This window comes from Elephantulus edwardii, unplaced genomic scaffold (genome assembly GCF_000299155.1).
Source record: "Elephantulus edwardii isolate Elephantulus edwardi_28Jun2011 unplaced genomic scaffold, EleEdw1.0 scaffold00162, whole genome shotgun sequence".
Classification (NCBI taxonomy): Eukaryota; Metazoa; Chordata; class Mammalia; order Macroscelidea; family Macroscelididae; genus Elephantulus; species Elephantulus edwardii.
In genome coordinates this window covers 1,671,626-1,697,832 of record NW_006399912.1, presented here as the reverse complement: position 1 = coordinate 1,697,832, position 26,207 = coordinate 1,671,626, and the positions used below count along the sequence as shown (strand labels likewise).

General features: G+C 43.3%; 1 protein-coding gene across 1 annotated transcript in view; it reads right to left on the bottom strand.

Moving 5' to 3' along the window:
- Positions 1–26,207, bottom strand: part of GRIN2A (glutamate receptor, ionotropic, N-methyl D-aspartate 2A) — a 547,317-nt gene that overhangs the window by 24,470 nt on the left and 496,640 nt on the right. Inside the window, exon 12 of the mRNA XM_006895214.1 lies at positions 19,098–19,285. Coding sequence (XP_006895276.1) covers positions 19,098–19,285 — 188 coding nt within the window. The remainder of the gene's footprint in view (positions 1–19,097; positions 19,286–26,207) is intronic.

Here is a 26,207-nt window from a genome sequence, read left to right as displayed (position 1 = left end):
AATGGGCTCTGGGGAAATTCACAGCAGACTTACGCAGATCAAGACCCCTGGGGCTCCCATGGAGAGGGAGAGCCAGTGGACCTTTGGGATATTTATGAACCTTATCTGTTCTTCAAAGTGAGTGCTTTTCTATTATTATTCCAAATATGTCTCCAGTTAAATTTAAGAGGGAGATAAACAAGTCTAATTTTTATGGAACCATCTGGTCACAGGCCAATGGAGAAGTATTTAAGCCCTTTATTGCTAATCTATGCTTAGGGCTGACACATTTCTTCCTTTGGAAATGTTGCATTTCTGAATGAATAGTCTGTCCTGGACGTGGATTTTTAGATCACAGAAGGGTCAAAGTGATATAGTCGCTGGGGCATCAAAATGGCCAGTGATCACTACTCAATTCCTCTGGTGCATAGTGTCAAAGCTGCTACCTGGTGTATAAATGAGGTGTGTGTGTGTGTGTGCGCGCGCGCGCGCATGCACATAGTCAGAGACAGTGAGAGCAGTAACGAGTCCATGCAAAAAAACTAGATTTGGTCAGCCCATCATCAATGAGAATCTATGGTCACAATTCACAGGTGATTTCTAGTGAGACCTTATCTACTTAGAATCAGAAGAGCTAGCCTTTCCAAATCTGGGTCCACAAACCCAAGACCACACATTCACATACACCCCATCCTGTCAGGTTCATTCTAATTCAGTGATCCTATAACACAGGCTCAAGACAGGGAAGAGTTCAGAGCTGCTGTACCCAGGGTCGCTATACGTCACAGGTGACTCAACGGCACAGAACCACAACAACATGCTATGCTGGTTGTTATTTAATTTAAGCGTCTTGTTTAGAGTCAACAAGACCTCAGAGAGGGCCTTTGTATTTAATGGTCAGTTGTTACTATATTTAGGAGGAACATTCTTCTAAGTGGTACACCACTCTTCTGTCAATATGTTGTACTGAGGTAACCTGGGGTTGCTGTGATGCTGAACCTTGTGCCATTGAGGTGTCAAATGGCATAATGGTTACCCATGGTGGACAGTGTTTGGTGGAGCTTCCAGTTTAAGACAGGTTTGGAAGTAGAAGTGGCATCCACTTCCTAAACAACGTGCCTTTGGAAACTTTGATAAATGACGACAGTTATAGAAAGGCTTCAGGTCTTTTGTTCATAGGGTCGCTATGAGTCGTGCTCAGCTTGACATCAATCAGCAACAACAACAACAACAACAACAACAACACAGCACACAGCAGAACTTCCTCACAGGATTCCCAAGAGTGTAATTTTTATGGAAGCAGACTGAGCAACTAGTGGGTTTGAACTGCCCATCTTTTTATTAGGGGCCAACTGTTTACAACCACTGTACTATCAGAGCATCTAAATCTAATTTCAGACTGGGTTTGATCAGTTGACTCTCTGGTGCAGTTCCTGTCCAAATGTGGAGTCTTTAGTCTTGCTTGTTTTATTCTTAATACTTAGAGCCAACAAGTAAAAATGAATTCTTTGCAAGGAACAAAGACATGTCTATCTTGACCTTTGGTTGAATGAGGAAGCTTTGGATTAAAGCACATTTGACTACTTCTCCATTCATGGTCTACCCCTTGACTCTGATGACCCTTATTGTAGTTACTGTGTAAGTTGCTACTCTGTATTCTCTACCATTTGTTCTCTGGACTTCTACAAGCACCAGGATTTCTAGATGTTAACTAAGTTAAGGAAGGCAATAATGGCTGAGTGGTAGGATTCTTGCCTTCCATATGTAAGACTTTACTTTGTTTTCCAGTCACGTGGTTTGCGTTCACTGCCACCATCATCCCTCAATGATGGTAAAGAGTTGCACTGCTAACCCAAAGGCACTTGGTTTGAATCCACCAGCTGCTCCTTGGGAGAAGGATGGAGAATCTCTCCTGTGTGATCTGTTGCTTCTAAAACTTTCTGCAGGATCAACTGAGTTGGTTCTGACTTGATGGCACATAACAACAACATGCTTTACAGGCTTCAGCAGAGTTTTCAGACTAAGGCCAACAAAGAACAAAGCCCTAGAGAGGGACTTAAAAAAATCATTCACTCAATACACTATGGCTCACGGTGGTCTGCCATTGTTCATGGAATTACCATGAGTTAGGGGCCCATTCAATTAGCTAAGAGCCAACTCAGTTAGAAGTACTCAAGAGGGAGAAACCAAGACAATAGAAGGAACCATTCTGAAAGATAGAGTGGGGAGGAAAAAAATGCAGAACAAAACTCAAAATACTACTGGCCTCATAGAGACTGGTGGAAACTCCGAGACTGTCTCCTAGATATCCTTCAAACTGAGCGTAGAAGTCACCCTTGTAGTTCAACTCCCAGCTAACCAATAAAAAAGGCAAAAGGTCAAGTCTGGGGGTATGTTTGGTAGAGAGCTGTGATGCTAACTCAAATGTCATTCCTCTCTGGTGGTTCGAATCCACTGGCGGTTCAGTGGGATAAAGATGGGTAATCTCCCATTCGATTAGCCTCAGGAAGCCAATGGAGGGGTCAGTGATGAGTCTGTTCTGATAAAATGGCAAGGATGGAGTGAGTGAGTGGCGTTGTGAACACCACCATCAGGGCAGGGGTGGTTTGCACTCCTCAAAACAATCAACTGTAAGGAAAAAGGTTTGCATTTGCAAACCTTAGAAGGGATGAAGGTGAATGGAAACAGAAAATGTAACGAGGCCTCGGAAGAGTACTGTCACATTGCGGAGATCATAATCAATGATACAAAGTGTGTTTGGATTGTTGAATAGAAAACCAATTTGCTCTGTGAACTTTCACCCAATCACAAGAAAATGTTTTCCTTTTTCAAAAGAAAACAGAGCAATGATTCAATTTCCTGGATCCCTGCTAGACCCCAACTGAGTGATCTGTTGCTACTGAAATTCATATCCAATACTCGCCAATCTGAGAATAATATACTTCCAGCTGCTAATTATTAGTATTTGAGAGAGTAGTTCTTAAAGCTTATTGTGCATCAGAATCACCCGGAGAGGATGATATCAAGGCCTGGGGAGGGCATGGAAATTAGGTCTCTTTTTGTCCACAGGCTCCCCACGTAATTCTGATGGACAGAGACATGTCAGAAGCATCATCTCGAGTCAGCTGACAGTTAAGGGAAATAGAAGAAAAGAGTTTAATCATTTTTACATCTCACCACCTGGTGCTCTGAAGCTGTTCAGCCACTCTTTGTTGAATGAAAAGACTAGGAGGGAGAAATGAACAAATGCGTGAATGAGCTGGTGGGCTGTGGAAATTAGCAGGCCATCCTCAACTACTTGATTAGAAAGTCCATCATTAGTGCAGGAGCTCACTCAGCCTAATCTGTGGCTCCAGCCTTTGAAGTCTCAATTTGATTTAAACCCGTTTGTGGAGGAACAATCACTTCCTGAAATGCTGGGGATTATGTGAGTACCAGGGAGCTTTGCAGGGAGTGAGCAATTCCAGCAACCATGATGGCCCTTTACAGACTGGAGGGGCTGCTCCCAGAGCCTGTATCGAGGCCAAACATCTGACTTCTCTTAATTACATTCTGTTCTTGTTGCATTCCTTCTCATCTCGTGCTTCTGGGTCCAGAGTTCTCCCCCAACTGCCAGGGTTGAATGATCTCGAAAATTAGGCTCAGCCTGTTCCCCTGGTGCTGGGCCCTGAGGCCGGTGAACAAGGCCACAGAGGCCACTTTCTCAGCCCAGTTACTCCTCCCTGGATTGTCTTCTGTAGTGGATTGATGCTGTTCCACCAGGTACAGATAAAGAGGCCCCGGAACCAAGGTCTGAAGGGCAAGAGTCCCAGTGATGCCCTAAGATGTCTAGGAGGATCACAGAAGATAAAGCAGGAGCTAGTGACAAAGGAAACGTAATAAGCAAAGTAGGCTCTTCAGTCCTGGATCTGCCACTTACCTGGGAACACGACTTAACCTCCCTGTGACTCAGTTTCCTCACCTGGAAACTAGGATCAATTATAAAATCAGTTGCCATGGAGTCAATTCCTACTCAAGTTCACATCACATGTATCAGAGTGGAACTGTGCCCCACACTGTTTTCAATGGCTGAGATTTTTGGAAATAGGTTACCAGATACCATTGTTCTGAGGTATTTCTACGTGGCCTTGAACCACCAATATTTTAGTAAGCAGCTTTGTGCCTAACCATGGGCACCATGCAGCCCATGCTATACAGGCACAGTGAGGGTAAAATAAGATTAACCCATGCAAAGATGGGCTCAATCAGTGACCCCAATTCCCTATGCTTGGGGATGTCTATGAGAATAATAACAATAATGGCAGCTGTTGAAGCACTTGCGTTTGGAGAGAAATCTGCCCGCATCCCTCAAAGAGGGTTCCCATATCATCAGTCCTTTCTCTCCCCCAAGTCCCCATGCCTGCTCTGGCATTTCTCTTTAAATAGGCCGAGACTTCTGCTTGCAATAAAGTGTTGCTGAGTCATCTGAGGACACAGGGGCCTATGTCACGAAGAACCATGGGCAGGGAAGCCAGCAGGAGACAGATTAGGCATCTCTATGGCAGGAGTGAGTCAGACGATGGTCTGTGCCTTGCGCCATCACCCTGGAGCCAGGATGGAGCCTGGATGGGACTGTTTCACGAACACTGTGGCTAATTGTTCAGCTTAACCAGTGCAGCCTGATCTGTGCACACCCAGCTGCACATCGCCAGCAGGAACCATCAAATCATTGAGTCTTTCTCCTCTGAATCTCTCTGCTTCCACGCCTCCTTCTCTCAGCCTCCTTCACTTCTCCCTTCCTTCTTTTGCCCCTTTTCTCTCTTCCTCTATCCTGCTTCCTTTCAACTCTATTCTTCTTTAACCTTTTATCATCTCTCATTTCTTTCCCCCTTCTTCGAAGTCTTCTCCTCAAGAATCTTGCATAGCCAAGTCGGTAGGTAGGGAGTTGCTCTGTCAATCCCAAGGTAGGTGGTTCGAATCTACCTGCTGCACCAAGGGAGGAAGATGGGAAATTTCTTTCCATGTGATTTATAAACTCTGTAAAGCTGCTGGAAGGTCAGCTACGAGCTGATTCCAACTCTGCCGCCATGAAAGCTTTTTCAGTGAGTTTTCGAATTCTCCTCCTCGGGTGTCTCTGGTTGTGTAGTAGTTAAAGCATTTGGCTGCTAACCAAAAGATCAGCAGTTTGAATTCACCAGCCATTCTGCAGGAGAAAGTTGCATCAGCCTGCTTTCCTAAAGAGCATATATAGCCTTGGAAACTGTATGGGACTCTACTCTGCCATATGGGGTCACTGTGACTTGGACTCAACTAGACGGCACCCAACAGCAACAGCGCACAGTGTGCCCTCGAGGGCATCTTGGTGTGATCCTTGCCTGTTGTCCCTCCATCAGTGTGGTCTACCTGAGATGAATAGAGCATGTATTCCTGTACTCATGTAATGTCTCCTGTCCTAGCGTTATTGCACATAAGGATGGGGAGGAGAGGCAGCACCTGGCGAACTACCAATCACAGTCCTGAAGACATTCATGCCTTGGATTGGGCCTCAGATCAGCATGCCTGCAGGGATCATACTGCACCCCTCGCCCCTTGCTCTTTGTTTTTCCCTGGTTATTTTTAATTTTAATGAAAATTTACAGAGACTTTGGATTTCCATTCATTCATTCTTGTCCTTTTCTCACTGCCCCCCGCCCCCGTTCACTCTTCTCTTTGTAAACGAAAAGGAAAATTCTTTCATTGTTATATAATCCTCTCCCCCCAGGTCCACTCCACTGTTCAGCCTTCATTCTGGACTCCTGTCATGGCAATAATATCTAATCATATATCCCTTTTAAACAGTTGTCTCCCTCATCTGTTTCAATGCTCAGTCTCCCCCCAACCCCAAAGTCAGTCTTGTTCTATAATAGTATTATATTTATGCATATTTGTCCTTTTGTGACTGAGATATTTCACTCAGCATAATGTCCTCCAGAGTCACCTAAATACTGGTGAGGTTATGGGGAAACTGGAACCCTGATTCACTGTTGGTGGAAGTACAAAATGGTGCAACCACTGTGGAAGGTGGTATGGCGCTTTCTCAAAAAGTTGCAAATAGAAATACCGTTTGACTCAGCAACTCCACTGCTGGGAATATACCCTAATGAAACCATAACTGCCACTCAAGCAGATATATGCACTCCCTTGTTTATCACGGCTTTGTTTACAATAACAAAGAGTTAAAAACAACCTAAATGCCCATCAACAAATGAATGGATTGAGAAGCTGTGGTATAGTTACACAACGGAGTACTACGCTGCTTTGAAAAACAAGAAATTCATCCCTTGCTCTTATCAGAGATGGTCAAGTCAAGTGTTCCTTCAAAGTAACAAGATGAAGGACCATAGAAATGTTAACTTTCCCTTGATCTATTTTAATATACATTGGCTTGGTTTGAAGGGGCGCTGGCAGAGTAGTCCATGGGGAGCTGTGCTGCTGCTAACCCAGAGGCCGTGTTTGTCTGCTGGTTCGAATCCACCAGAGGCTTTGGCAGAGAAAGACGGGCACTCTCATCCCGTGCAATTTGCAGCCTTGGAAACTCAATGGAGGGTCAGCTCTGACTCAACAGCAATGAGTTTCTGGTCTGCTGTTGTCCTCAAGGTGACCCTGGTTCTTGGTTATGCAGCAGAAGACAGGCTGCCTGGTCCTGTGTCATCTTCATCATCATCGTTCGTGTATATACACGAGTCTGTAGTTAGAGCCACTGTGTCTCCTGAGTGCCTTCCAACCCTCAGGATGCTCCAGCCAATTCTATCTATTGTGATCCGTGGGGATATTTTTTAAAATTTTTTTATTGGTTTGCATATGTTTTAGAGACATTTGCACTCAATTATATTGTGTGTCATTCATGTACATTGCGTTTAATACAATCTTTCATTTACATTGTGTTTCATACAATCATTCATATACTCTTTATATAATTAACTACCATTGCTCTAGCCTATTATTACCCCATATTCCCAGGTACTCACTAGTTCTTTCCTATTCCTTCATCCTCCCATCCGCCCACTAAATTCTCTGTCCTAGGGATTCCCAGGCTTCCCCTTTTCCCTTCAGGACATTTATACAAATATTGCTTGTCTTCCTTCTATTTTTATAATAACGGTCTTATGCGGTATTTGTCCTTGTGAGACTGAGTTAGTTCACTCAGCATAATGTTCTCGAGACTCTCCCATGTTATATAGTATTTTATGAAATTGTTGTTCCTTAGTGCCGCATAGTATTCCATTGTGTGAATGGACCACAATTTCTCAATCAATTCATTTATTGATGGCTATTTGGGCTGTTTCCATTTTCTTGCTATCTTGAATAACACTGCTATGAACATAGGTGTACATATCTCCATTCATGTTTCAGTACTAATTTACTTGGGCATATTCCTAGCAATGGTGTAGCTGGGGCATGTGGTCTGTAGAGTTTTCACTGGCAAAACTGCATGAGGTCATTGCTAAGCCTTTCCTCCTAGTCTTTCTTAGCCTGGAACCTCTGCTAGGATCTGTCCACAATGGGTGGCCCTGATAGTATTTGAAATACCTGTGGTGTAGCTCCTAGCATCCTAGGAAAAGAGCCACATAGGAAAAGCCATCAGAGTACAACAAACTGATGAACACGTAGTGAAGCAATTGGTCGAAACTAGGAATCCATTGCCCTCAAGTCAATCTCAACACACAACACTATAAAGCAGAGCAACACTGCCCCGTTAGGTCCCTAGGGATGTAATCTTTACACATTGCCATATGTTCTTCTCTAGAGCAGCTGGTGGGTTCTAACTGCTAGTTATAAGTCTAGCCCTCAACCACTGTGTTATTAGGCCTCCTTATTCTTGGTCTCGGAGGCAGGACATCTGAATTTTAGCCGTAAGTCTGCCAACGCAACTGATTTCAGGTGTGCTTATTTACTCACCTATAGTAAACAGTTTCACTATTAAAAAAAGTCTTATATTGGTTTACTCACAAAGTTTGTACACATTGTTGCTTCACTCTATTCTTCATTCATATTGTGTTTCATACAATCATTCCCATGCATTTGTTTCGTAAAATCAATCACGATTGGACCCTGTCCATCATTACCCAATTTTTTCAAGTCCTTGTTGGATCCCTCCCATATTCCTCATCCCCTCCTTCCACCCACCAATCTGTGCAACCCTTACCCATTCTCACCTTTCTGCTCCCACCCCTTCCCCCTTTGGGTCCTCATATGTGTTTTACTAGTTATCCTTCTATTTTTCAATAAAGGTCATATGCAGTATTTGTCCTTATGAAACTGAGTTAGTTCACTCAGCATAATGCTCTCTAGTCTCTCCAAAGTTATGTAGTATTTTTCAAAATCACTGCTCCTAAGTGCTGCATAGTATTCCATTGGGTACAGTTGCACATTTTTTAACACATCAAAGATTCTGCTTCTAGGAAGGGCTGGCATATTTTCCCTAACCCTATAGCCACAGAGCCAAAGTCTCTTTTTAAATTGACAGTCTCCAACAGGGATGGAGGGAGCTCTGGTGGCTTACTGGTAGGAACTGTGCTACCAACAGAAAGGTTAGTGGTTTGAATCCACCAGTTGCTTCACGGGAGAAAGATGGGCCATCTTCTTCCATGCAAATCACTGCCTCTGAAAACCCACTAGAAGATCAACTATGGGTTAGTTCCTATTTGCCAATATACAACAACAACCAAATAACAACAGAGTTGGAGGACTAAGTAAATATGGGTTTATCCATGCTTACCTACTTCCCATGCTTGCTAAGTCTACCACCATTCAGACTTTGGCCCAGACAGCAAGCTGGGATGCTAGAACAGAGCAAATCCTGAATAATGTATGTGAATCCTAACTAGATACACAGAGAACTTATGCAACTAACTACACAATCACTCCCTGCTCTGGCTAGCAGCATGGAGTCTGCACCTTCAACTATCACTCGGTACCTCTCGGTGGAAGGGTGCCCAGCACGTAAGGTCAGAATACCAAGGCCACTGACTGAGAGGCCAGGAAGTGGGTCCCTGCATGAATTCCCCTCTGCTAAATTTCAAGATGTGTGAGTATCATTATCTGGGTTGGTGATTTTCTGAGCTTTCTTGTCAACTATAGCAAAGGTCCTCATTAACACCACAGCAGAGCAGTGTGGTCCCTTCCAATCAGCTAATGAGTTGGTGAGGTTTTACAAGAAAGCTTTTTAATCAACATACCTATAAGCTTCAATTATGTATATGGGAGATACATGAACCGAGCTTTCCAGAATTTCATAAATTTTATCTCTCATATATGCCCACACTCTATTTAACCAGGGTCACTAATCCGTTTAAACTTGTTTTAAAACAGAGATCTAGACAAATGGGATGGCTTGATCACCTTATCAATATTGTTGTTATGTGCCCTTGAGTCACTTGTGACTCATAGCGATCCTATGTACAACAGCCCTGAATCCCGCTCTATCTTCAGCCAACTTCATTGTCTCTGACACATCTACCCCCATTACTCCAGTGACTAAATTAATCCATCTCCTCCAGGATCTTCCTCTCTTGTGCTGTCCCTCCACCCTTCCGAGCATGATGTCCCCCTCTAAGGACTGGTCCCTTCTTGTAACATGCCCAAAGTACATCAGATGAAGCCTCAGAATCCTTGCTTCCAAGGAACGGTCTGGTTTCACCATGAACCAGTTTTTTCTTTTAGTAGTCCATGGTATATTCAATACTCTCCTCCAACACCACAACTCAAAGGCATCAAGTCTTCTTTTATCATCCTTAGTCACTGTCCAGTATCATGTATATTACTCATAAGAGTCCGTGGGTGTTGCAAATGGTAAAGCACTTGACTATTAACTGAAAGGTTGTGATTCAAACTCACCACTGTTGCTACTGTCGTGGTTAGGTGCTGTCGAGTTGAATACGACTCACAGTGACCCTATGAACAGCAGATCTGAATCCTGTGCTATTTTGTGTCAACTTCACTATCTCTGGCATGCTCAAGCCTATTGCTGTAGTTAGTCACTGTTTCAATCCACCTGGGTGAGGGTCATCCTCCCTTACACCGTCTTCCCAAGCATGACATCCTTTTCCAAGAAATAGCCTTAGCAACATGCCCAAAGTATGTGAGTCAAAGCTTCACCATCTTCGCCTCCAAGGAGCACTCTAGCTGCACCTTCTCCAAGACATATCTGTTTGTTTTCCAGTCCATGGGATATTCAGTACTCTTTTCCAACACCACAGTTTAAAGGCATACATTTTTCTTTTCAGTAGCACTATTATTATATTAGGAAGCACTGGTGGCCTAGAGGCAAAAAGCTGCACTGCAATCACAATGGCACATGGTTTGAATCCACCAGATGCTCTGTGGAAAAAGAATGGGCAATCTCTGAGGGAAATATCTCAGTCACAAAAGGACAAATACTGCATAGTGTCACTGTTGTAAAATGGGACTGACATCGGTGTTGGGGGAGACTGAGAAAGATGGGATAAATTATGTATAGTACATTGAAAGAGATGAGGGAGAGAAGTGTTTAAAAAGGATATATGATTATGTATTATTGTCGTGACAGGAGTCCAGAATAAAGGCTGCATAGTGGAGTAGACTTGGGGGGAGGGATTGTATAAAAACAAAGACTTTTTCTTTTACTTTTCAAAGAGAGGAATGAACTGGGGGGAGGTTGGGCAGGGAGAAAAGTGTAACAGTGAATGAATGGAAATCCAGAGTCTTTGTAAGCTTTCATTAAAATTAACAACAACAACAACAACAACAACAACAACAATAATAATAATAAAAAGAATGGGCAATCTCCTCCCATATGTTTAAATGTCTCTGAAAACCAACGGGAGGGTCAGCCATGGGTCAGTTCTGACACAACAACCACCAAATTCTTCACAATATTGTATCAATCCTCACTGTCTCGGTCATGCTCAAGCCTGCTCTGGTAGGCACTGTTTCAGTCCTTCTTGTTGAGAGTCTTCCTCTCTTTCTTTGTCTCTCCACCTTTCCCAGCAGAATTCCACTCTCCAAGGTCTCGAAGATTCCCCCTGAGAGTATACCCAAAGTAAGCAAGACCAAGTTTCACCATCCTTGCTTCTGAGCCACACTCCGGTGGCACTTCCTTCAGTAGATATTTGTTCTTTGCACAGCCCGTGATATAGTCCATCATTTTTACCAACACCACAATCTGTGATTGAAGTATAGGGCAAGCTTGCCACTGAGCAGGAAGTGACTTACAGCTAAGCCTCCAACAGGTTTCAGGGGCTGAAAATTACATGGGAGGAGCTTGTATCAATATGCTTCATTTCTTTGTAACACATGTCCTTTCATTAAAAAAATATCCCCTACTATAATTTCTCATATTTATCTTTGACTGTTCTCTTGTCTGCTAAAGACGTAAATATAAATACAAATACACAGTCATGTACTTAGCTAGCACTTGTTATAAATAGGAGACTCGGGTGACTTAGCCCACAGAGAGCTGCCCTGCTACCCCAAGGGCTGAGCCCTTCTGGCAGTTCTAATTCGCCAGTGGCTCCTCAGGAGAAAGCTGGCCAATCTCCTGTGTGATTTACACAAGAGCTTCGGAAACACAATGGAAGGTGAGCTATGAATCAATTCCAACTTGATGGTCATGATTTGTGATAAACATATTTATATTTCAAAAATATATTTCTTATTTAATTTTTTATATTGGTAAAAGCAAACAGAGTCCAAGGTTCATCACTTCAACAATTTCTACATGTACAGTGACACTGGTTATATCTTCAAGTGGTGATTTCATTCTTACACATCACTTCGCTACCATTCAACTCACTGCCTCCCCGGTTTCTCATCCAGTGGTTTGTGTTGTCAATGTCAATTTTATCTACCATAGATAACTGTTTAAGAGAGCAAAATGGATAAAGCAGAGGTATTTTACTAATTTAAATAAACTATTTTTCATAGTCAGTTCAAAGAAGACTTCAGAGAGTAGTTTTGGCTTAAGTTTTTGGTTTAAGGTAATCTAAGACCAAGAGATTCATGAATTTATCCAGCCTCTATGGCTTCAAAAAAAGTGATTCTATTGAGATTTTGTTCTGCATTTCCCCCTCTTTTGGATTAGAATTCTTTCATAGACTCTTTGATCAGAACAGTCAAAAATGGTAGTAAAACATCATTTAGTTACTTTTGTCAGTTTTAAGATTATTTATTTTGTGTGTATACATTGCCAAACTGCTTGATTCTAAATTCCTTGAAGGAAAATAGAAAAGGGTTATGACATCCCCTTCTAGGAATATCAATGTTTAGAGAGGCATCTATTTCTCAATAAGTGTTGGTATAAATGGCAATAATCAATAGTGAAACTACTTAAGAGTGTTACTAAACAACTGATTGCTAAAGAGTTACTGAGTGTGTCCAGTATTCTAGAAAAGGCACAATTACACAAGAAAAAGGTGGCAAGGTGATATTGGAAGCTTGTATAACTTATTAAGGCAAATCAATAGCTTTTTTTTTTAATGGAAATGCCTGGTGGGCTTCACGTAAGAGGTTCTCCCAATAACCAAACGCTCCTCTCAAAGTTATAGTTACACAGCTCATTAGAGAATTTTTTTATATACGTCTGACACTCATTAGATTCGTAATCATCCACCAAAGCTACTCTATAACAAGAGATAAACACTCCATTCTAGAGGATGAATGATAATTAGGTACTGCTCGGTACTTTGCTCTTTAACAGGTCTAATTTTAGAGCATAATTAATCCTGCTGAAACGGCATAAGATAAGCGAAATATTTATGCAGCTGCGTTAATTCATGTATTTACTCCTAGAGAGACACTCAGAATTGGACCCGGCTTTCCGGGGAGATTATCTTCAGACGCCCCCTGGAACGACGTCATCTTTTTTCCCATGACTTTGCCTCCAGCTGGTCTCTGAAGATGAAGCTGAGAAGACCCATTTCCAAACTCTGACAGTATGGCCAGAAAAGCACTGAGTCAGGACAGAAAATGTCTACAAAAGCTAAATGCTCTGTCAGTTCAGGGACAAACCTCTGGCCAATATGGATGCTTTTGGTCTTTATTTCCTCCGTTTGTCAACAAAGGAGCAGTGTATTGTTCAGGGCCCCAACGGTCACTTGCATGATACTTAGTGGGCCGCGTTATGAATGAGCTGGTGAATACTAACATTGCTCACCGACACTAACTGTAATGATGATGATGATGATGATGTTGTTGTTGTTATAAGCCATCAAGTCATGACTCACAGCGATCCCATGAACAATAGGTGATGGTGATGATAAAAATTGTGGTGAAGGCAGTGATAATGGTCATGATGGTGACGGTGATGGTGGTGATGATAACGATAGTGAAGGCAGTGATGGTGGTGATGACCATGTTGTGCTCATGATAGTGACGATGGTAGTGTTGATGGTGACAACCATGATGACAGTGTTCACAATAATAATAATGTATTGATGACAGTGATGATGATGATGATGATGGTGGTGGTGTTGGTGAGGAGGGCGATGACGGTAATGACAGTGAAGGCTTTGATGGTGGTGATGGCCATGATAGTGATGATGACGTGCTAATGATAGCGATGATGATGATGATAATGGTAGGTGATGATGATGGTAATCACAATGGTGATGATGATGGTGATGACATCACAGTGGTGTTTATGATGATGGTGATGACATCACAGTGGTGGTGATGATGACATCACAGTGGTGATGATGACATCACAGTGGTGTTTATGATGATGATGATGACATCACAGTGGTGATGATGATGACATCACAGTGGTGTTTATGATGATGGTGATGACATCAGAGTGGTGATGATGGTGGTGATGACATCACAATGGCGATGATGCTGATGATGACATCACAATGGTGATGACATGATGGTGATGACATCACAGTGGTGATGATAATGGTGATGACATCACAATGGCGATGATGGTGATGACATCACAATGGTGATGAGATGATGGTGATGACATCACAGTGGTGATGATAATGGTGATGACATCACAATGGCGATGATGGTGATGACATCACAATGGTGATGACATGATGGTGATGACATCACAATGGTGGTGATGATGTGCGAATGATAGTGATGATGGTAGTGTTGATGGAGACAACCATGATGGCGGCGATCACAATAAAAATTATCTATTGATGATGGTGATGATGATGGTGGTGATGGTGAAGATGGTGGTGGTTGTGGGGAGGGTGATGATGACACTGATAGTGAAGACTTTGATAGTGGTGACGGCCATGATAGTGATGATGATGGGAACGGTGGGTGATGATGATGGTGATGACATCACAAAGGTGATGATGATGATGACAATAATAATGCACTGACTACAATGACGTTAGTGATGATGGTGACAATGATGGTGATGATGCCAGTGGTGGTGGTAATTGTGGCAATTGTGATAGTGACAGCTAACATTTATTAAGTGATTTCTACATTTCTAGGCACTTTGTTAGGCTATTTACATGTAGTATCCGTTTCATTCTCAAATAAAACCAGCTTTTTTGGTAATCATTATATACACTCAGAGAGGAATAAATTGAGAGTGACAATAGTTACAGAAAGGCATCAGGCATTTTATACATAGGGTTGCTGTGAGTCATGCTTGACTTGACAGCAATCAACAACAACAGGAAAGATTACTCCTTTATAGAAGTATTTATGAAGGAGAAAACATAACAGGATAGTGGTCCAGATATACATAAATTAACCATTTCTAAAGGATCTATGAATTTCAAGCATCTAATAAATTGGCTTTCAGAGGCATCTCAGAGAGTCAAATGTAAAAGGAGTTTTGCCTAATTTGACTTCTTTTGCTGAGTAAAGCTCCTGAACGAGAGGCTTGGCTCCGCAGCCAACACTCTTGGCACCAGCAGCCAGGAAATTAAAAGATGTATTGCGATGGGAAAGTCCGCTGTTAGAGACCTCTCCAAAGTACTGAAGAGCAATGGTGTCACTCTCGAGACTAAGGTGCACCCGGTACAGGACATGGTCTTTGCAATCACTTGTTATGCACCAGAGAGCTGGACAATGACTAGAGAGGATAGAAGGAGAATTGATGCCTTTGAGCTGTGGTGCCTAAGAAGAGTATTGAGTGTACCATGGACTGCTAAGAAAATGAACAGATTCATCCTGGAGAAGGTTAAACCGATCTGCTCTTTGGAGGCAAGAATTCTGAAGCTTTGTCTGACATACTTTGGACATGTTGCAAGGAGGGACCAGTCCTTGGAAAAAGACATCATGCTTGGGAGGGTGGAGGGACAGCGCAGGAGAGGAAGACCCTCTATGAGGTGGATTGACTCAGTGACTGGGGTAATGGAGACAGATGTGTCAGAGACAGTGAGATTGGCACAGAATAGAGCAGGGTTTAGCTGTTGTACATAGGGTCGCTATGAGTCGCTGGCGATTCGACAGCACATGACAACAACAAGTAAACATATACATCCTCTCTGTGTTAAGTTTCTGCCACTGTAAAATGGGGATAATCAATATATTTAACCCAGTAGGGTTGGTGTGAAGATTGAATTAGAGAACACATTCCATGCACCCAGTAGGCTGATTGGCATATGTCGTTCCTGAAATATGTCAACTGCTTCATAATAGATATTGAGGGAGTGACAGCAATGGTAGGTAGGGTGTGGGTTAGACCTCTTATTTGACAGCTACCTTTCATAGATAAACATTTCCTGTCAAATGGAGTCTGTACCAACACCATTCATTCTTGCATGCATTTACTAATTCAACCCTCTGTTATATCTGGGTTTTTGTGCTGTTTATTTACCGAAATAAAGCTCCTATTTGCCAATACAGAAACGCTTAGTGTATAGCACTGGAATCCCTGGGTGATGCATGTGGTTAACTTGCTGAGCTACTAATGCAAAGGTTGAAAGTTCCAGTCCACTCAGAGGTATCTCAGAAGAAAGGCTGGGGAATTTACTTCTGGAAAAAAAGCCACTGAAGACTTTAGGGGGCACAGTTTGACACTAATGCACACGAGCTCATGACAAGAGAACTAATTCAACAGCAACTTGCCTTTGACCTGGTAGTAGACAGAACAAAGAGGGTAGGGGCAATTGAGGCATAGAAATCTCATTTTCATGTAGAAGACTCAGCTTTGATTTCTGGTCCATGGATCTCATGCATAGCTACCACCCATCTGTCAGTGAAGCCTAATGTGTTGCTAAGATGCTGAACTGGTCTCAGCAGAGTTTCCTGACACTAGGACTAAGACTAGGAAGAAATGTCTTGGTATCTACTTCCAAAAATCAGTTAATGAAAACTCCAAGGTTTAATCCATAGCGATCCAATTACACTGTGCAGAGGGTCACACCAGGGCCAATCCAACAGCAGCTAACAACAGCAGATAGAAATGACCCAAATCTTCACCATTCTCTGTATTCAATCTCCTTGCCTTGTAATTCTGAAAGTCAAAATAATTCTGAAGGCAGAATATACTTCCCCATCCTTTGGCTCTGGAGTTGTCCCCCAGACCTGCTGTAGACAGAGGACTGTTAGCAGGAGGCATGATACAGCAGACCTTTGAGATGCGCCTGTGCGGCTAGGTGTGTCTTTCTCTGCCTCTGACAGGACCAATCAAAGGCCTCCCCTCATAGCTGCTGCTCCTGCAGCCTGCGATCCTGGAGCAGAGAGTAGAGCCAGCACTGTCCAATCTGAGCCATTTCAATCAAGCTGTCCTCTGCAGAGCAAAGCCAATGATCACTGCTGTTTGCCTGTCAGAGTTCACAGCAATAGCTGCCCAGCAAGGTCCCCCATCACTAGTACACAGCCCAGAACATGGCCAGGGATCTGAGGAAGGTACAAATACCCTACAGGGAAGTCAAAGAGTCAGATGTTCTTATTTCAGAGTTAAATATAAAACACATTTTGTGTTCTTGGTGTCACCATGAGAATTCAGGGTTTAAACATGGGAATGGATGGAAGAGATAAATTTGCAGGGAATTCTGGAGGCTTTTTACACTCTAGCCTTAGTGTATCCAGCTTTTAGAAGAACCAAGGATATGGTCATGGGGGCTGCAGAAGATGTTCTTTTTAAAATATTTTTTTTTGTTTATTTGTTGTTTTTTTCTTTTCTTTCTTTCTTTTTTCTTTTTTTTTTGAAGATGTTCTTCAGGAGAAATCCTAAGCGCTCTGTTTAGACTCACATCAACCTCGTGTGCCGGCTCTGTGCACTTGCTTCTGTCCATTTGGATACTGTATGCAATCTGATCGGAGCTAGATGTCTCTCCGTCAACTCTAATAAACAGGACATAGTCTGGAACCATTTCTGAATGGGACCTCCATCCAGCTTCAGCCCTCTGCCCTAAACGTTCATATCCTATTCCCACTCATTCACGTGTTGGGTGTTAACCTTCCACTGTTAGTGAACGTTGCTTTTGCTCTTTTGAGGTTATTATATTAAAGACCAGGCCCTAAAATCTTACTGAAGGACTTAAAAATCATATCCAGAAACTCCAGCCATGAAGTCCAGTAGGATAGACAGGGAAGGGAATGTGGAGAAACAGTTGGCCCCGTGAGCACGTAGAGCCCCAGATCTCACTGTCATGCTCTGCTGTGACTCACAGTGACCCTTGACGGTAGCGTGGAACCGCCCGTAAGCTTCCAAGTCTGTAACCTTTAGAGAAGCAGGTTGCCACATCTTTCTTCTGTAGGGTAGGTAGGAGGTGCATTCAAATGGTGGATCATTTTGTTAAGATGAATGATTTAGCCACTGCGACACCAGTGTTCCTATCAATTAATTGACATGGTCCATAAATGTCATGATTCCAGTAGACTGTAAGCTCTGCAAAGGCAGGCCCTGTGGTTTGTTTGCATGCAGGACATCAAGGGGAACGTGCCATGTAATCCCAGGGGGTGTGCGCTCATTCTTTATATTCTAGGTTTGGCCTCTGTCGCGTTCCTTCACAGGAAATAACTGGCACTGTCATGCCAGCATCATGGGACTCCAGCTATTCGAGGGCCCAAGGTCCGTCCAGAGCCTTACGGATCGAGGAAGGGGAGCTTGGCCCAAAGTACCTGCGATCCCTCTTGTGTAATTTATTTTGCAGAATGCAGAGATGAGGGCGCTCTGGTGGCCTAGAGGTAAGAAACTGTGCTGCAATCCTGAAGGCATGCAGTGTGAATCCACCAGCTGCTCCACGGAAGAAAGATGGGCCATCTCCTCCCATGTGATTAACTGATTTTGAAAAGCCTCTGGAGGGCTGGCTATGGGTCAGTTACGACTCAATTGTACGCAACAACAACAACGTAGAGAAGAGAGATCAGAACTTAGGGTAACCTAGTTATACAATGCTATCGCTCCAGGACAAGGTTTTTCAGCACAGCGTGGTTGATGTTTTGGGACTAGATAATTCTTTATTGAGGGGTTAAGAGGAGTGTTCTGTGCCTTGTAGCGTGTTTATAAGCCTCTCTGATGTCTGTCCACCAGATCAAAAATGTCTGTTGTTAGATGCCTTCAAGTCAACTGTGACTCACAGAACAATAGATTTGAACACTGTCCTCCCTATCCTGAGCCACACACTTGCTCTCCGTCATTGCTCAAGCCCACTGTCCTTGCATCTGTGTCACTTCATCTCATTGAGGGTCTTTCTCTCTTTCACTGGCCTGTCTCAGAATGATGCCTCTCTCTAAGGATTGGTTCCTCATAAAAATATGCCCACAATGTCTCTAAACACTCTCAAATGTCTTCTAGGGACCATCATCTCCCTCATCCTTTATTAAGAACCACTGCTCTGGAGAGAGGAACTAGTCTCTAGAATCCTTGCTTTATAGGTCCAGGATATGGATGGAGATCTAACTTTTCTATAAACTTTTGTTGGAAATACAATAAAAAAAAGAAAAAGAAAAGGCCCAGGATAGACTGTCTTGTTTTCCCTCTAAAACTCCATTTACTCTTTTTATAAAATTGAAGTCATCCAGATTTGGTTCCCATCATAAGCTATCTAAAGGACCATGACATCATGTATTAAGACACTCAGTTCATACACACTTCCAGTGAGTAAGCCATCATAGAAAGACCCCTTAGGAGCCATCTAGAAATCACAGTGAGAAAGAGAGTCGTGGGCCCCAAAGAAAGCTGGCGTCATCTAGGATCTTACCATCACCCACAAACTGCAGCAGGGCCAGGTCAATCTGCCTCTTCCAAGGGGAGCCCTTTTGGAGGGCGATTCCATAACCAGTGGTGGCAAAGATGTACCCGCTCCCGATGGTCACCAGCTTGCAGCCTTCATCCCTCCCGGCCTTGTAGTTCAAGACGGCCGCGTCGTAGATGAAAGCGTCCAGCTTCCTGAAATGACAAGAAACCAGGGAGTCATGGGGATGGCTGGGGACCAGATCAGGGCCTGGGCTCCTGAGGTCTGACCTAGCATCACACACTTGCTTTTGCACTGCAGCCTGGTGAGTCACGGCCGCACCAGCCCCTTGTCATAAAAGGATCTATTTTTAATAAGGAGATAAAAGCCACAACCTTTGCTTCCTAACTTACAAGAGGCAGCTAAATAAAGACATGCAGCATCTGTATGCCCAAGTGAGTAAACAGTCGAGTTTGCTGGTTTGCTAAGTGTTTTTCCTTAACACTGAACAATGTGAACAGTGGCCTATTTAGAGAGGTTTGCATCGGTACAAAGCAGACCATTAAGAGACAGGAGAGTTTAGTGGTAGTGCAGAAGAGAGGAAAAATGAACTAAAGAGAAATGACAGCTTTGTCTCCCCAAAGAAATACACTGAGGATTTGTTTCTATCACAAAATGTATTACATAATGCTTTCTTATGAACCAAACAATATAGAAACATTTTAAGAAGACAAGTACAATGATAATATAATTCCTCGTCCAACATATTGGTGGACAGCCTTTCAAATTTTTTAGGCACAAACATGCAATTTTTAAAGCAGAGGTCGGCAAACTTTGGTAAAGACAAGCCAGTAAATACTTTGGGCTTAGCGGGCCAGATGGCCTGTGTTGAAACACCTCAATTCTGCCATAGTAGCAAGAAAGTCATAGACAGCATGTATATGAATGAGCTCTGCTGCGTTCCAATAAAACTTTACTTACAAAAAAAAGGCCTTGTAGCTTGTAGAGACTTGCTTTAAGCCCCCAAAAGTGATCATATTGTATAAATAATTTTACAAATGGATTCATTTTCTCAAAACCGAATGAACATGACATTTTTCAATATCATGAATATACATGACATTTTTTTATAAACATGGCATTTTTCTTTCTGTTTTAATTTATTTATATGTACTGAGGTAGTGAAACAGTTAAACATGAGGCTGTGAATCTAAAGGTCGTTGGTTTAAATCTACCCAGAGGCTCCAGAAAAGAAAAAAATTGGCAATCTGCATACATAACGATTCTTAAACATAGCTGTCAAGTCATACGCCTCAGCTGTCCCTCGGTCACGTTTCCACATCTGTAACACGCCCAGGAGGAAACTGCTCTTTTCTCTCCCACGAGTTACGGATGGATTTGAACTGCCAGAGAGGTGTGGCCTTTGCGTTAGGAGCACAATTTCCTATGCACTAGGGTACAGACGACTGAGATGACAGCTGAGAAAGCCCTGTGGGGCAGTCCTGCTCTGTCACATGGGGTCCCTAGGAGCTGAAACAGACTTGACAGCACCCAGCAACCTCATTTATATATAACAAAGCATGAATGCAGATGACACAACCTTGCTTGCTGAAACTTGGGAAGACCTGAAGCACTTGCTGCTGCAGAAGGTCAAGGACTGCAGCCTTCAATATGGATTGAAGCTCAATATCAAGAAAACAAAGATTCTCACCACTGGACCGATTGGCAGCATCATGATAAATGGTGAAGGGATTGAGACTGTTAACAACTTTAGTTTGCTTGGCTTCACAATCAATACTCTTGGTACCAGCAGCCAGGAAATTAAAAGACAAATTATACTGGGAATGTCTCCTGTCAGAGACTGCTCCAAAGTACTGAAGAGCAATGATGACAGTCTGGAGACTAAGGTGCACTTGGATCCAGGTCATAATCTTTGCAATCACTTGCTGTGCATTAGAAAGCTGGACAATGACTAGGGATGATAGAAGGAGAATTGATGCCTTTGAGCTGTGGTGCTGGAGAAGAGTGTTGAATATACCATGGACTGCCAGGAGAACAAACAGGATCATACTAGAAAGGATGAAACAAGGCTGCTCCTTGGAGGCAACGATTCTGAAGCTCTGTCTGACATACTTTGGGTATGTTGCAAGGAGGGACCAGTCCTTAGAGTGGGACATCATGCTTGGTGGGGTTGAGTAATAGCGCAAGAGAGGAAGACCCTTGATGAGATGGATTGACTCAGAGACTGGGGTAATGGGGGTGGGTGTGTCAGAGAAAATAAGGCTGGCTCAGGATAGAGCACAGTTCAGAGCTGTTGTGCATAGGATCAGTACGAGTAGCAGGAGACTTGATGGCACACAACAACAGCAACAACAAAGTGTCTGAGTCTTAACAGTGAGCGCCATGGATCCCAATCCCAAGTGACAGAATAGAACTGTCCTGTAGGGGTTTCTTTGCTTAATCTTTACAGGAGCAGATTTCTAGATTTCTTTTCTTTTTTTTTTTTTTTGTTCTAAAAGGCCATTGTGTGGGTTTGAATCACCAATATCTTGGTTAGTGGTCAAGTACTTGACTTTCACACCACCAGGCTCCTTCCTCAAATGAGACGAGCTAGCTCAGAGAGGATTCAACTGTCTGCTAAATTCTCATCCTCGTGGCCTTCCTTTCATTAACAAGGAAGCAGAGAAGAGCAATGCCAAGGAAAATGTAAGTTGCAGGGAGCAGAAGTAAAACCTCAGCCCTCCAGAGACAGTGGCGGAGGAAAAGGAACTATGGGGGAGGTTTACAACCATGTGCCTCATTTGAATTTTTTCTTTCTCTAATGGCTAGAGGTGCGACGAAACTGCAGGGCTTGTCTCACCAATGGAAAGATGTGGAAGCTTTTCTCTCCAGACTGCAGAATCAGAGACTTGGTTTTAAGCTCTGAGAGTATTAAAGAGGATCAGACGAGGCAGGCGGGGGAGGAAGAAAAGCGGTCATTGTCGACAGTGATGGCAGGGCAGAGCTGACAAGCCGGGAAGAAATCGTCTTTCCACAGAGCCACAAATCCTGAGACCCATGGAAACAGGCCTTGGGAGTTAGGAGACTCGGGAACACTCCATGCAGGCTCACTGGCAGCTGTGTGATGGGCTGCAGGAGGAGGTGGCGAAGGATGGGAGTTCAGATCTGCTTAGAGCAAGCTCAGGAAATTCATACCCTCCTTCTTAATGACTGTCTCTTCATCTGTGAGAGGAGGCGATCCCAGGGAGTCTTTTGAGGTGTTCTTCCAGCTATGGCATTCTATGGCCTCCAAATTAACAGTCACATTCTGTCTCCTCCACCAGGGAAACTGAGTCATTGCCTAACGTATGGGGGTAGTGCTCACAGTCTTCCACCTTTCCCATCTCAAACGCAGCATGTGGTGAGGTGCCTTGAGAGGATACCTTTCTAACCCCTGCTCTACTCAATAGACATACTTTAAAGCTCAAAGACAAACTAGCTCAAGAAATAGGGAATATCACCTGGGAAAGAACTATGCTCCAGTGAAAAATAAAAAATTACTTACATGAAACCAAATGGCACACAATCACGCACGTGTGTGTGTGTGTGAAGATGAGAAGATAAGGAAACAGGGAAACTAGATTAATAAGTGCAAAACAACCAGAATGGGAAAAGTGAGAATGTCCCTACATCGTAAAAAAAAGAAACAAATGCCACTGAATGATTTGTGTTGAGATTGTTGACTAGAGATCTAAACTGCTGTGTAAATTTTCATGACAAATACCTAAAATTTTTTTTAAATAAACACACACACACACACTCAAATGTTAAGGTTATCTTTTCATAACCATGGGGTGCAGGGTTTTTTTTCTCCCACTGCAGAAATATTTCTGGGAGGGAAATTGAAATGCACACTTGGCCCTTATAGAAGACTATGTATTTTATGGATAAGCCAAAGAAGAAGCTAATCTGTCCTGGAGGAAGGGCAGCCAGGGTGCTCCTTAGAGGCAGACGGGTCAAAGTATGTCACACACTTTGGACATGTTGTCAGGAGGGACCAACCTTGGAAAAAGACATCATGCTGGGAAAGGCAGAGGGTCAGAGAAAGAGAGGAAGACCTCCAAGATGAATTGACACAGTGTCATATTGGGCTTGAGCATGACAGAGATTGTGAGAATGGCGCAAGATAGGACAGTGCCCATCTGTTGTCCGTAGGGTCAGTGTGAGTTGTAACAACTCAATAGCACCTAACAACAATAACAACATAGACAAGCACAGATATATGCAAATTAGAACCTTATTTCTGGGTGAATCTTTCTCCAGCTAAACAACCAACTGGAAGACGCAGAAGGCAAGAAAGAGGGCTTTCCCAGGGGAAGGAGCTTACAGGAGGCAGGATGCTGCCAAGTCAGAAGATGGGCAGGTGCAAGAGTGGAGGGATACTCTAACAAAAGCAAATCCACCACCACGAACTTGGGTGAGCTGGGGGCTCTGATGTGGAAAGCAGATAGGCCTGCCTGTCCAGACCAGATAGCCTGTGTCTCGGGATTGCACTAGAAGCAAAAAAGACAGCATGTGGACATAGCTCTAAGTTCAGGTCAGACACTTGTCTTCTTCATCAATAGTTCTAGAGAGTCTGGGTATAAATCAGTGACCACAGACATTTACATGTTCGAAAGTGTCCTGGGCTTGCAAAATCCCCTTTAGTTGAATTTGACTGCTTAAGGAAAGAATGCACATTGTTTTACTTACATCCATTTCATCAGCACTAAAAATATCTCTCTCTCTCTCTTGGTGTTTCTCTCTTGGTCTCTCACTCTCTCGGTCTCTCTCTCTCTCTCTCTCTCTCTCTCTCACACACACACACACACACACACACACACACACACACACACACACACACCCCTGTGCTGTCTCGTCAGTTCAGGCAGACTCATAGCTGATACTCCACCGGGTCTTCAAGGCTGTAAATCACAATAAAAGGACTTTTTTTTTTTCCTGAGGAGCAGTTGATGGATTCAAACTGCCAGAAAAATCTCAGCCTTTGGGTTAAAAGCACCTTCACAACTACCCAGTAAGAAACTATTACGATTATTCCTCTGCTGCCTCTAGGGTCAGTGACTCAACAGCAGAATTCACACCTTCCGTGAGGAATACTAATTGATCATCCCACCAAACAGATGCTGCCCTGGATGCTCTCATCAGGCTGTGCTGGGAAATCTGGGGTACAGCAACCTCAGCGACTGGCTGCAAGAGATCCCCATTTGTTTCCATTCCCCCCCCCCCCCCCCCAAAAAATGTGATCTGATGGAATGTAGAAATTACCCAACAATATCATTAATATCACATGCAAGCAAAATGATTGTTGTTGTTGTTGTTATGTGCCGTCGAGTTGTTTGCAACTCATAGCGACCCTATGTACAACAGCCCTAAACCCTGCTCTGTCCTGTGCCAACCTCATTGCCTCCGACGCACCCATCCCGATTACCCCAGTCATTTAATTAATCCACCTCATAGAGGGTCTTCCCCTGCTGCGCTGTCCCTCCACTTTGCCCAGCATGATGTCCCTCTCCAAAGACCTGTCTCTCCTTACAACATGTCCAAAGTATATCAGGCGAAGCCCCAGAATCCTTGCCTCCAAGGAGCAGCCTGGTTTAACCCTCTCTAGGATGAATCTATTTGTTTTCTTGGCAGTCCATGGTACATTCAGTACTCTTCTCCAGCACCACAGCTCAAAGGCGTCAATTCTCCTTCTATCCTCCCTAGTCATTGTCCAACTCTCTGATGCATAACAAGTGATTGCAAAAACCATGGCCTGTATCAGGCGCACCTTAGTCTCCAGAGAGACACTGTTGCTCTTGAGTACTTTAGAGAGGTCCCTAACCGCAGACTTTCCCATCGCAATACGTTGTTTTGATGCTGAAGATTATTTAAGAGTAGCTAGAACAGTACATCAGCAGAGAATTATCAGTAATTCGAGCTAGCTTTTGGGATATCATTGCTGATGTCAGACAGAGCTTGACAGAAAGAGAATGTTAAAGGGATAGCTGTGTTTTATTTATTAACTATGCAAAGGAATTGGACTAAGTGGATCATAACAAATGATGGCTAACATTGAGAAGAATGGGCATCTCAGAATACTTTATTGTGCTCATGTGAAAGCCATTCCTGGACCAAGAAGCTGGTGTCTGAACAGAGCAAGGAAACACTGCATAGTTTAAAATCAGGAAAGGTGTATGTCAAGGCTGTGTTCTTTCTCCATACTTATCCGTTCTATATTTTGGGCAAATCATCCTTGAAGCTAGACTTTATGAAGAAAAATGTAGTTTCAGGATCTAAGGAGGACTCACCAACGACCTGTATTATGCAGATGACACACCTTGCTTCATCAAAGTAAGGAGGACTTGAAACACTTGCTGTAGAAGATCAAAGGCTCTACCTTTAATACAGATTACATGTCAACATCAGGAAAAGAAAATCCTTACCACTCGGCCAATAGGCAACAGCATGGTAGATGGAGAAAAGATTAAAATCAATGATTTCCTCCTGCCTGGAACCACCACGAACATCTTTGGTACCACCAGTCAAGAAATAAAAAAATGAGTTACAGCGGGAAAATCTGCTGTTTAAGACCCTCTCCAAAGTGCTAAAGAGTAATGATGTCAGTTCAAAGACTAATGTTTGCTTAATCCTACTCATGGTCTTTTCAATTATCTCCTATGCAACTGAAAGCTGGACAATTATTAAGTATGACAGAAGAATTGAAACCTTTGAGGCGTGGCGTTAGAGAAGAGTACTGAATATTCCATGGATTGACAAAAGAATAAACAAATATGTCTTGAAGAATTTGCAACCAGGAAGCTCCTTGGAGACAGGGATGGAAAAGCTTCAAAGCGGTCAGTCCTAAGAAAAGGGCATCATACATGGAGAGGTGAAAGGTCAGAGAAAGAGAGGAAGACTCTCAATTAGATAGATTGACATGTTGTTGTTTTGGATTGTCTTGGAGTTGAGCAGGACTCATAATGACCCTATGAACAAAAGGCCTGAACCCTAACCCTAACCCTAACCCTAACCCTAACCCTGACCCTGACCCTGACCCTGACCCTGACCCTGACCCTGACCCTGACCCTGACCCTGACCCTAACCCTAACCCTAACC